General features: G+C 39.2%; 1 protein-coding gene across 6 annotated transcripts in view; it reads right to left on the bottom strand.

The window, feature by feature from the left end:
• Positions 1-13,367, bottom strand: part of chm (lysine acetyltransferase chameau) — a 104,743-nt gene that overhangs the window by 87,114 nt on the left and 4,262 nt on the right. For 4 of the 6 annotated variants that reach the window (XM_071673637.1, XM_071673641.1, XM_071673639.1 and 1 more), the window contains exon 2: positions 3,998-4,048. The exons of the other annotated variants lie outside the window; for them this stretch is intronic. In XM_071673637.1, the coding sequence (XP_071529738.1) occupies positions 3,998-4,048 (51 nt within the window). The remainder of the gene's footprint in view (positions 1-3,997; positions 4,049-13,367) is intronic. 6 annotated transcript variants of the gene reach the window in all.

Raw genomic sequence — 13,367 nt, 5'->3', positions numbered from 1 at the left:
TCATGTGAGAAACTGCAGAAGCTGGTGACTGAGTTTGGTAAAGTGTGTGGAAGAAGAAAGTTAAGAGTAAATGTGAATAAGAGCAAGGTTATTAGGTACAGTAGGGTTGAGGGTCAAGTCAATTGGGAGGTGAGTTTGAATGGAGAAAAACTGGAGGAAGTGAAGTGTTTTAGATATCTGGGAGTGGATCTGGCAGCGGATGGAACCATGGAAGCGGAAGTGGATCATAGGGTGGGGGAGGGGGTGAAAATTCTGGGGGCCTTGAAGAATGTGTGGAAGTCGAGAACATTATCTCGGAAAGCAAAAATGGGTATGTTTGAAGGAATAGTGGTTCCAACAATGTTGTATGGTTGCGAGGCGTGGGCTACGGATAGAGTTGTGCGCAGGAGGATGGATGTGCTGGAAATGAGATGTTTGAGGACAATGTGTGGTGTGAGGTGGTTTGATCGAGTGAGTAACGTAAGGGTAAGAGAGATGTGTGGAAATAAAAAGAGCGTGGTTGAGAGAGCAGAAGAGGGTGTTTTGAAGTGGTTTGGGCACATGGAGAGAATGAGTTAGGAAAGATTGACCAAGAAGATATATGTGTCGGAGGTGGAGGGAACGAGGAGAAGAGGGAGACCAAACTGGAGGTGGAAAGATGGAGTGAAAAAGATTTTGTGTGATCGGGGCCTGAACATGCAGGAGGGTGAAAGGAGGGCAAGGAATAGAGTGAATTGGAGCGATGTGGTATACCGGGGTTGACGTGCTGTCAGTGGATTGAATCAAGGCATGTGAAACGTCTGGGGTAAACCATGGAAAGCTGTGTAGGTATGTATATTTGCGTGTGTGGACGTATGTATATACATGTGTATGGGGGGGGTTGGGCCATTTCTTTCATCTGTTTCCTTGCGCTACCTCGCAAACGCGGGAGACAGCGACAAAGTATAATAAAAAAAAAAAAATAATAATAATATATAATCTTTCTTTCTTTCATGCTATTCGCCATTTCCCGCATCAGCGAGGTAGCGTTAAGAACAGAGGAATGGGCCTCTGAGGAAACATCCTCATCTAGCCCCCTTCTCTGTTCCTTCCTTTGGAAAAAAAAAAAAAAAAAAAAAAAGAAGAGAGGGGAGGATTTCCAGCCCCCCGCTCCCTTCCCTTTTAGTCGCCTTCTACGACACGCAGGGAATACGTGGGAAGTATTCTTTCTCCCCTATACCAAGGGAATTATATATATATATATATATATATATATATATATATATATATATATATATATATATATATATATATATATATATGGGGAGAGTGGCTGAAGAGATAATGATCTACAATATCATTCAAAATGAGCTCTACTGATAACAGTGGTCTAAAATGACTACATCATTGATGTGCATGTTTCATTCTTTGGAAATGCTGGAAATTTCTAATCATAATGACAAAAATGATGCAGAACACAAATAAATATAGCCATACGGCTCTGGCTGAAAGGTAACATCCAACACTGCAATGACAAAAGGAGACAACACCAAAGTGGTATTTGGTGAGTGCTGAACATTTAGTACTGTACTTGAATCATGCAGGTCAGTTTTTCAAAATAATTGCACTTCCCTCCCTCATCAACTTACCAACTCATTTTCTAAATTTTCTAATTCATTAATAACATAATGATTCTCATGATGAGAGAGAGAGCAACTGAGATCAATATATGACTAAAGTATAATAAATCCGACAAAAAAAATAACAATTTAGCTATGGACTACAATATGATTTGCAAGGGTGCATTGAAAAATCTCTAGGCTGTAATACCACAAAGATCATTACAGTACATCAATATCAATGAATCAACATCACAAGAGGCAGAGCAAAAGATAAGCAAGGAAATTCTCAAAAAATATTTGCTTGCACGGCCTAACATGTTATAAAAATGCAAGTATATGATGGCAAGGAAAATATGAGAACTGGACAAAAGACAGGTCTCAACTTCATCTGGATACTACAGCCCTTTCAAAAGAGAAGGTGCACTCTTCCACATAAGGCTCTTTTCCTTTGTTGCATTTAAAAACTAAAAACTAACTTACAAACGTTACTATTTCTCCTTTCCTTTTCCTGTTTTTCCAAACATATACCTCTCTCAGTCCTTTCCTACTTCACTTGTACTTCCCTCGTGTACGTTTGTTGTGCAGGCCTCATTCATCTCACGCATTCTTATCTTTAAGGGCAAGCAAGATAAAACTACAGTACTTCAATTATTTGACAGCCAAGACAACATTTATATTCTTCCGTGAATATTTCAAGCATTGCTGTTAGGTCTTCATCACTTACTGCTAAGGAGATGATTGGTACTGAGGAAGATTCTGCATACGCCACCCTACTCTGAGTGCAGGAAAAAACAATATGATATATGAGAAAGGCATGAAATACAAGGGAGTACAAACAGCTTTTTTTTTTAATATCCAAAAAAGCAAATCAGACATGAGAGAATAAGGATAAGAAAAGATGCCCTTTTCATTTGAAGCATGGAATGTGCTCTGAAATGTACCTAGCTTATGTATTATGAAATGTACGCCATGAAATATAAAGAACCTTACAATATACCTGAATGAAAACATCACTTACTAAATGGTTAGCAAATTAGACCAAATACAGTATATATAATCATATATATATATATATATATTTCTTTCTTTCATACTATTCGCCATTTCCCGCATTAGTGAAGTAGCGTTAAGAACAGAGGACTGGGCCTTTGAGGGAATATCCTCACTTGGCCCCCTTCTCTGTTCCTTCTTTTGGAAAAATAAAAAAAAAAAATGAGAGGGGAGGATTTCCAGCCCCCCGCTCCCTTCCCTTTTAGTCGCCTTCTACGACACGCAGGGAATACGTGGGAAGTATTCTTTCTCCCCTATACCAAGGGAATTTATATATATATATAATATATATATATATAATAATATATATATATATACTATATATTATATATATATATAATATATATTAGGGCGAATTGCAGAAGCGCTAATGATCTACAATATCATTCAAAATGAGCTCTACTGATAACAGTGGTCTAAAATGACTACATCATTGATGTGCATGTTTCATTCTTTGGAAATGCTGGAAATTTCTAATCATAATGACAAAAATGATGCAGAACACAAATAAATATAGCCATACGGCTCTGGCTGAAAGGTAACATCCAACACTGCAATGACAAAAGGAGACAACACCAAGTGGTATTTGGTGAGTGCTGAAACATTTAGTACTGTACTTGAATCATGCAGGTCAGTTTTTCAAAATAATTGCACTTCCCTCCCTCATCAACTTACCAACTCATTTTCTAAATTTTCTAATTCATTAATAACATAATGATTCTCATGATGAGAGAGAGAGCAACTGAGATCAATATATGACTAAAGTATAATAAATCCGACAAAAAAATAACAATTTAGCTATGGACTACAATATGATTTGCAGGGTGCATTGAAAAATCTCTAGGCTGTAATACCACAAAGATCATTACAGTACATCAATATCAATGAATCAACATCACAAGAGGCAGAGCAAAAGATAAGCAAGGAAATTCTCAAAAAATATTTGCTTGCACGGCCTAACATGTTATAAAAATGCAAGTATATGATGGCAAGGAAAATATGAGAACTGGACAAAAACAGGTCTCAACTTCATCTGGATTCTACAGCCTTTCAAAAGAGAAGGTGCACTCTTCCACATAAGGCTCTTTTCCTTTGTTGCATTTAAAAACTAAAAACTAACTTACAAACGTTACTATTTCTCCTTTCCTTTTCCTGTTTTTCCAAACATATACCTCTCTCAGTCCTTTCCTACTTCACTTGTACTTCCCTCGTGTACGTTTGTTGTGCAGGCCTCATTCATCTCACGCATTCTTATCTTTAAGGCAAGCAAGATAAAACTACAGTACTTCAATTATTTGACAGCCAAGACAACATTTATATTCTTCCGTGAATATTTCAAGCATTGCTGTTAGGTCTTCATCACTTACTGCTAAGGAGATGATTGGTACTGAGGAAGATTCTGCATACGCCACCCTACTCTGAGTGCAGGAAAAAACAATATGATATATGAGAAAGGCATGAAAATACAAGGAGTACAAACAGCTTTTTTTTTAATATCCAAAAAAGCAAATCAGACATGAGAGAATAAGGATAAGAAAAGATGCCCTTTTCATTTGAAGCATGGAATGTGCTCTGAAATGTACCTAGCTTATGTATTATGAAATGTACGCCATGAAATATAAAGAACCTTACAATATACCTGAATGAAAACAACACTTACTAAATGGTTAGCAAATTAGACCAAATACAGTATATATAATCATATATATATATATATTTCTTTCTTTCATACTATTCGCCATTTCCCGCATTAGTGAAGTAGCGTTAAGAACAGAGGACTGGGCCTTTGAGGGAATATCCTCACTTGGCCCCCTTCTCTGTTCCTTCTTTTGGAAAAATAAAAAAAAAAAATGAGAGGGGAGGATTTCCAGCCCCCCGCTCCCTTCCCTTTTAGTCGCCTTCTACGACACGCAGGGAATACGTGGGAAGTATTCTTTCTCCCCTATCCCCAGGATAATATATATATATATATATATATAATATATATATATATATAATATTATCCTGGGGATAGGGGAGAAAGAATACTTCCCACGTATTCCCTGCATGTCATAGAGGGCAACTAAATGGGGAGGGAGCAGGGAGCTGGAAATCCTCCCCTCCCATTTTCACTTTTCCAAAAAAAGTAATAAAGAAGAGGGCCAAGTGAGGATATTCCCTCTAAGGCTCAGTCCTCTGTTCTTAACACTACCTCGCTTATGCAGGAAATGGCAAATACGTGTTTTTTTTTTTACATACTTGCCATTCACTGTATTAGCGACATAGCATCAAGAACAGAGGGCTGAGACTTAGAGGGAAAATCATCACCTGGCCCTCTTTCTCTGTTTCTGCTTCTTGGAAAAGTAAAAACTGGAGAGGAGGATTTTCAGCTGCCCTGCTCCCACCACTTTTGGTCGCCTTTTATGATACACAGGGAATACATGGGAAGTTTTCTTTCTCCCATATATATATTTCTCATTTCCAGCACATCCACCCTCCTCCGCACAACTCTATCTATAGCCCATGCCTCGCAACCATATAACATTGTTGGAACCACTATTCCTTCAAACATACCCATTTTTGCAAGGAAACAGACGAAAGAATGGCCCAACCCACCCACATACACATGTATATACATACATGTCCACATACACACATATACATACCTATACATCTCAACGTATACATATATATATATATATACACATACAGACATATACATATATATATATATATATATACACATGTACATAATCCATACTGTCTGCCCTTATTCAGAAAAAACTGGAGGAAGTAAAGTGTTTTAGATATCTGGGAGTGGATCTGGCAGCGGATGGAACCATGGAAGCGGAAGTGGATCATAGGGTGGGGGAGGGGGCGAAAATCCTGGGAGTCTTGAAGAATGTGTGGAAGTCGAGAACATTATCTCGGAAAGCAAAAATGGGTATATTTGAAGGAATAGTGGTTCCAACAATGTTGTATGGTTGCGAGGCATGGGCTATGGATAGAGTTGTGCGCAGGAGGATGGATGTGCTGGAAATGAGATGTTTGAGGACAATGTGTGGTGTGAGGTGGTTTGATCGAGTAAGTAACGTAAGGGTAAGAGAGATGAGTGGAAATAAAAAGAGCGTGGTTGAGAGAGCAGAAGAGGGTGTTTTGAAATGGTTTGGGCACATGGAGAGAATGAGTGAGGAAAGATTGACCAAGAGGATATATGTGTCGGAGGTGGAGGGAACGAGGAGAAGTGGGAGACCAAATAGGAGGTGGAAAGATGGAGTGAAAAAGATCTTGTGTGATCGGGGCCTGAACATGCAGGAAGGTGAAAGGAGGGCAAGGAATAGAGTGAATTGGATCGATGTGGTATACCGGGGTTGACGTGCTGTCAGTGGATTGAATCAGGGCATGTGAAGCGTCTGGGGTAAACCATGGAAAGCTGTGTAGGTATGTATATTTTGCGTGTGTGGACGTATGTATATACATGTGTATGGGGGTGGGTTGGGCCATTTCTTTCGTCTGTTTCCTTGCGCTACCTCGCAAACGCGGGAGACAGCGACAAAGCAAAAAAAAAAATATATATATATATATATATATATATATATATATATATATATATATATATATATATATATATATATATATACACACACACATTAGAAATAAAGCTCTGATGAAAGGTACAAAGAAAATATAATTTTCTTTAGTGTATTCAAAATTGCCAAACTGCAGGCATATTAAATATCCAGAGAAGCTACAATCAATGGGTCAAAACACAAAGGAGATAATTATAAGAATGAAAATAACTAAATGAAGATAGTCTTCAGTGTAGTTTGGGATGACACTGAGGAAAAAATCACCTCTATCAATGGTATATGCACGTGAACCGCATAAAGTCATGAATAAAATGAAAACTGTCTGTAAGTGGCATCCATACATACGTAACTAATTCTACTGTATCTTGAAATTCCTAGAAAAGTGTCTGAGATACATGAGTCTATATGCTGCCAGGAAACTGACTAGTCCATCAAAGTAACTCAGCTCATGTTATACTATATTAGTGAGAAATGCAAACTCAGTTACCAAGTAGCTATTCTAGACTTTGCTGCTGATATCATGCATTCCACTAAGAAGGGTGGTACCCAGTCAGTTACAAAATTACTCAAAAAGTGAGCAACTCATAGGCAATCAGTAATGGACAATTCATCCTTCTGGTATTCTCCAGTAAACTACAGTGACATATCATAACCCTCTAACCTCTCATTGGACTTTCCTGTCTATTCCTGTATGACCCCCCTTTTTTCCAAGTTATGTAAAGCATTTATATATTTAAAGAATAACAAATACAGAAGATCTTTTATGATAGCTGTGACAGCATAGACAACTGAAGCCCCAATCAAGGCCAGTTCATTAATGCACACAATCCAGGTAGTGTTAGGAAAAGAAAGCAAAGGCCACATTCGTTCACACTCAGTCTCTAGCTGTCATGTATAATGCATCCAAACCACAGCTCCCTTTCCACATCCAGGCCCTACAAACTTTCCATGGTTTATCCCAGATGCTTCACATGCCCTGGTTCAATCCATTGACAGCACATCAACCCCAGTATACCACATCGTTCCAATTCACTCTATTCCTTGCACGCCTTTCACCCTCCCGCATGTTCAGGCCCTGATCATTCAAAATCCTTTTGACTCCATCCTTCCACCTCCAATTTGGTCTCCCACTTCTCCTCGTTCCCTCCACCTCTGATACATATATCCTCACTCATTCTCTCCGTGTGACCAAACCACTTCAATACACCCTCTTCTGCTCTCTCAACCACACTCATTAAATTACCACACATCTCTCTTACCCTTTCGTTACTTACTCGATCAAACCACCTCACACCACATATTGTCCTCAAACATCTCATTTCTAATAGGGTAAGAGAGATGTGTGGAAATAAAAAGAGTGTGGTTGAGAGAGCAGAAGAGGGTGTTTTGAAATGGTTTGGTCACATGGAAAGAATGAGTGAGGAAAGATTGACCAAGGGGATATATGTGTTGGAGGTGGAGGGAACAAGAAGTGGGAGACCAAATTGGAGGTGGAAAGATGGAGTAAAAAAGATTTTGAGTGATCGGGGCCTGAACATGCAGGAGGGTTAAAGGCGGGCAAGGTATAGAGTGAATTGGATCGATGTGGTATACCGGGGTCGACGTGCTGTCAATGGATTGAACCAGGGCATGTGAAGCATTTGGGGTAAACCATGGAAAGTTCTGTGGGGCCTGGATGTGGAAAGGGAGCTGTGGTTTCGGGCATTATTACATGACAGCTAGAGACTGAGTGTGAACGAATGGGGCCTTTGTTGTCTTTTCCTAGTGCTACCTTGCACACATGAGGGGGGAGGGGGATGTAATTCCATGTGTGGCGAGGTGGGGATGGGAATGAATAAAGGCAGACAGTATGTGGACGTGTAAGTATATACATGTGTATGGGGGTGGGTTGGGCCATTTCTTTCGTCTGTTTCCTTGCGCTACCTCGCAAACGCGGGAGACAGCGAAAAAGCAAAATAATAATAATAATAATATAGTTGTTATAGTTGTTAGAAGCAGTGAAAAGTTTTTATCGAGGATGTAAGGCATGTGTACGTGTAGGAAGAGAGGAAAGTGATTGGTTCTCAGTGAATGTAGGTTTGCGGCAGGGGTGTGTGATGTCTCCATGGTTGTTTAATTTGTTTATGGATGGGGTTGTGTGGGAGGTAAATGCAAGAGTTTTGGAAAGAGGGGCAAGTATGAAGTCTGTTGGGGATGAGAGAGCTTGGGAAGTGAGTCAGTTGTTGTTCGCTGATGATACAGCGCTGGTGGCTGATTCATGTGAGAAACTGCAGAAGCTGGTGACTGAGTTTGGTAAAGTGTGTGGAAGAAGAAAGTTAAGAGTAAATGTGAATAAGAGCAAGGTTATTAGGTACAGTAGGGTTGAGGGTCAAGTCAATTGGGAGGTGAGTTTGAATGGAGAAAAACTGGAGGAAGTGAAGTGTTTTAGATATCTGGGAGTGGATCTGGCAGCGGATGGAACCATGGAAGCGGAAGTGGATCATAGGGTGGGGGAGGGGGTGAAAATTCTGGGGGCCTTGAAGAATGTGTGGAAGTCGAGAACATTATCTCGGAAAGCAAAAATGGGTATGTTTGAAGGAATAGTGGTTCCAACAATGTTGTATGGTTGCGAGGCGTGGGCTACGGATAGAGTTGTGCGCAGGAGGATGGATGTGCTGGAAATGAGATGTTTGAGGACAATGTGTGGTGTGAGGTGGTTTGATCGAGTGAGTAACGTAAGGGTAAGAGAGATGTGTGGAAATAAAAAGAGCGTGGTTGAGAGAGCAGAAGAGGGTGTTTTGAAGTGGTTTGGGCACATGGAGAGAATGAGTTAGGAAAGATTGACCAAGAAGATATATGTGTCGGAGGTGGAGGGAACGAGGAGAAGAGGGAGACCAAATTGGAGGTGGAAAGATGGAGTGAAAAAGATTTTGTGTGATCGGGGCCTGAACATGCAGGAGGGTGAAAGGAGGGCAAGGAATAGAGTGAATTGGAGCGATGTGGTATACCGGGGTTGACGTGCTGTCAGTGGATTGAATCAAGGCATGTGAAACGTCTGGGGTAAACCATGGAAAGCTGTGTAGGTATGTATATTTGCGTGTGTGGACGTATGTATATACATGTGTATGGGGGGGGTTGGGCCATTTCTTTCATCTGTTTCCTTGCGCTACCTCGCAAACGCGGGAGACAGCGACAAAGTATAATAAAAAAAAAAAATAATAATAATATATAATCTTTCTTTCTTTCATGCTATTCGCCATTTCCCGCATCAGCGAGGTAGCGTTAAGAACAGAGGAATGGGCCTCTGAGGAAACATCCTCATCTAGCCCCCTTCTCTGTTCCTTCCTTTGGAAAAAAAAAAAAAAAAAAAAAAGAAGAGAGGGGAGGATTTCCAGCCCCCCGCTCCCTTCCCTTTTAGTCGCCTTCTACGACACGCAGGGAATACGTGGGAAGTATTCTTTCTCCCCTATACCAAGGGAATTATATATATATATATATATATATATATATATATATATATATATATATATATATATATATATATATATATATGGGGAGAGTGGCTGAAGAGATAATGATCTACAATATCATTCAAAATGAGCTCTACTGATAACAGTGGTCTAAAATGACTACATCATTGATGTGCATGTTTCATTCTTTGGAAATGCTGGAAATTTCTAATCATAATGACAAAAATGATGCAGAACACAAATAAATATAGCCATACGGCTCTGGCTGAAAGGTAACATCCAACACTGCAATGACAAAAGGAGACAACACCAAAGTGGTATTTGGTGAGTGCTGAACATTTAGTACTGTACTTGAATCATGCAGGTCAGTTTTTCAAAATAATTGCACTTCCCTCCCTCATCAACTTACCAACTCATTTTCTAAATTTTCTAATTCATTAATAACATAATGATTCTCATGATGAGAGAGAGAGCAACTGAGATCAATATATGACTAAAGTATAATAAATCCGACAAAAAAATAACAATTTAGCTATGGACTACAATATGATTTGCAAGGGTGCATTGAAAAATCTCTAGGCTGTAATACCACAAAGATCATTACAGTACATCAATATCAATGAATCAACATCACAAGAGGCAGAGCAAAAGATAAGCAAGGAAATTCTCAAAAAATATTTGCTTGCACGGCCTAACATGTTATAAAAATGCAAGTATATGATGGCAAGGAAAATATGAGAACTGGACAAAAGACAGGTCTCAACTTCATCTGGATACTACAGCCCTTTCAAAAGAGAAGGTGCACTCTTCCACATAAGGCTCTTTTCCTTTGTTGCATTTAAAAACTAAAAACTAACTTACAAACGTTACTATTTCTCCTTTCCTTTTCCTGTTTTTCCAAACATATACCTCTCTCAGTCCTTTCCTACTTCACTTGTACTTCCCTCGTGTACGTTTGTTGTGCAGGCCTCATTCATCTCACGCATTCTTATCTTTAAGGGCAAGCAAGATAAAACTACAGTACTTCAATTATTTGACAGCCAAGACAACATTTATATTCTTCCGTGAATATTTCAAGCATTGCTGTTAGGTCTTCATCACTTACTGCTAAGGAGATGATTGGTACTGAGGAAGATTCTGCATACGCCACCCTACTCTGAGTGCAGGAAAAAACAATATGATATATGAGAAAGGCATGAAATACAAGGGAGTACAAACAGCTTCTTTTTTTAATATCCAAAAAAGCAAATCAGACATGAGAGAATAAGGATAAGAAAAGATGCCCTTTTCATTTGAAGCATGGAATGTGCTCTGAAATGTACCTAGCTTATGTATTATGAAATGTACGCCATGAAATATAAAGAACCTTACAATATACCTGAATGAAAACATCACTTACTAAATGGTTAGCAAATTAGACCAAATACAGTATATATAATCATATATATATATATATATATTTCTTTCTTTCATACTATTCGCCATTTCCCGCATTAGTGAGGTAGCGTTAAGAACAGAGGACTGGGCCTTTGAGGGAATATCCTCACTTGGCCCCCTTCTCTGTTCCTTCTTTTGGAAAAATAAAAAAAAAAAATGAGAGGGGAGGATTTCCAGCCCCCCCGCTCCCTTCCCTTTTAGTCGCCTTCTACGACACGCAGGGAATACGTGGGAAGTATTCTTTCTCCCCTATCCCCAGGATAATATATATATATATATATATATATATATATATATATATATATATATTATCCTGGGGAGAGGGGAGAAAGAATACTTCCCACGTATTCCCTGCGTGTCGTAGAGGGCGACTACATGGGAAGGGAGCGGGGGGCTGGAAATCCTCCCCTCTCATTTTTTTTAATTTTCCAAAAGAAGGAACAGAGAAGGGGCCACGTGAGGATATTCTCTCAAAGGCCCAGTCCTCTGTTCTTGACGCTACCTCGCTAATGCGGGAAATGGCAAATAGTATAAAAAAAAGAAAAGAATATATATATATATATATATATATATATATATATATATATATATATATATATATAATATATATATATATATATACATATATACATATATTTTTTGCTTTGTCGCTGTCTCCCGCATTTGCGAGGTAGCGCAAGGAAACAGACGAAAGAAATGGCCCAACCCACCCCCATACACATGTATATACATACGTCCACACACGCAAATATACATACCTACACAGCTTTCCATGGTTCACCCCAGACGCTTCACATGCCCTGATTCAATCCACTGACAGCACGTCAACCCCGGTATACCACATCGATCCAATTCACTCTATTCCTTGCCCTCCTTTCACCCTCCTGCATGTTCAGGCCCCGATCACACAAAATCTTTTTCACTCCATCTTTCCACCTCCAATTTGGTCTCCCACTTCTCCTCGTTCCCTCCACCTCCGACACATATATCTTCTTGGTCAATCTTTCCTCACTCATTCTCTCCATGTGCCCAAACCATTTCAAAACACCCTCTTCTGCTCTCTCAACCACGCTCTTTTTATTTCCACACATCTCTCTTACCCTTACGTTACTTACTCGATCAAACCACCTCACACCACACATTGTCCTCAAACATCTCATTTCCAGCACATCCATCCTCCTGCGCACAACTCTATCCATAGCCCACGCCTCGCAACCATACAACATTGTTGGAACCACTATTCCTTCAAACATACCCATTTCTGCTTTCCGAGATAATGTTCTCGACTTCCACACATTCTTCAAGGCTCCCAGGATTTTCGCCCCCTCCCCCACCCTATGATTCACTTCCGCTTCCATGGTTCCATCCGCTGCCAGATCCACTCCCAGATATATATATATATATATAATGCTTTACTGATACCCACTATCCACTGATGAAAACACGACCCAATATACTGCTGAGCTGAAAATTCCATTTTAGAAATGCCTTCATATGAGCAAGTTCATGTTAACTAATGATACACCATGAATGACAGCTTCCTGTGATCTACTTTACAAGATTTCCAATTTACAATAATATGTGAGGGGAGCCTATCTTCTTTACTTAAAAGGTCCCTTCATCAAAGCACACCTAAAATGCTCCTTAAATGAGAAAAATCAAGGAAAATAATAAAATGTCAAGAAAATCATATCAAGCACCATTAAAATTTACAATACAGAAAAAAATATATATGATGTACACTTCTAAAGACAGTTAGAGCTTCACTTAATAAGCTATATCTTCTTCATATTTGTTTCACTTAGAAATCTGCTTCCATTCACTGAAGAACATTTGACCTTTTCACACTGGATGAAACTTACTCTATATGCTCTTGTTTTTCTCCATTTGCTATGAATGGTACAAAAAGGAATACCTACTTTCCAAAATGCCATATGAGATGCAGACACATAAACATTGGAGTTAAGGTTATCTTCTGCCCCCCATCATGTACTACCATGCAGCAGATCCATTATTCTTTCCTTCTAAGGGACTGTTAAACTCAAGACATAAGAGAGAGCAGTAAAACAATGTCTTCCTGCTATGGAAACTGAGTTAATTCCAGATAATTTTATGGCTTTATTTGGTATCTTCGATATAATTGTTCAGGCAGAAAAGATACTGTCATTACATCTAATCAATGTCTTTTAAATCACATTAACTACTGTCATTACATCTAAGTGCCCTTTTAAATCACACAAACTAAGAGTTTGCTGATCAAGATTTCTTCCACTCTCATAAGT

The sequence above is a fragment of the Panulirus ornatus genome, chromosome 19, assembly GCF_036320965.1.
Source record: "Panulirus ornatus isolate Po-2019 chromosome 19, ASM3632096v1, whole genome shotgun sequence".
NCBI lineage: Eukaryota > Metazoa > Arthropoda > Malacostraca > Decapoda > Palinuridae > Panulirus > Panulirus ornatus.
Note: the sequence above shows the minus strand (reverse complement) of the source record. Positions and strands in the feature narration are given on the sequence as shown.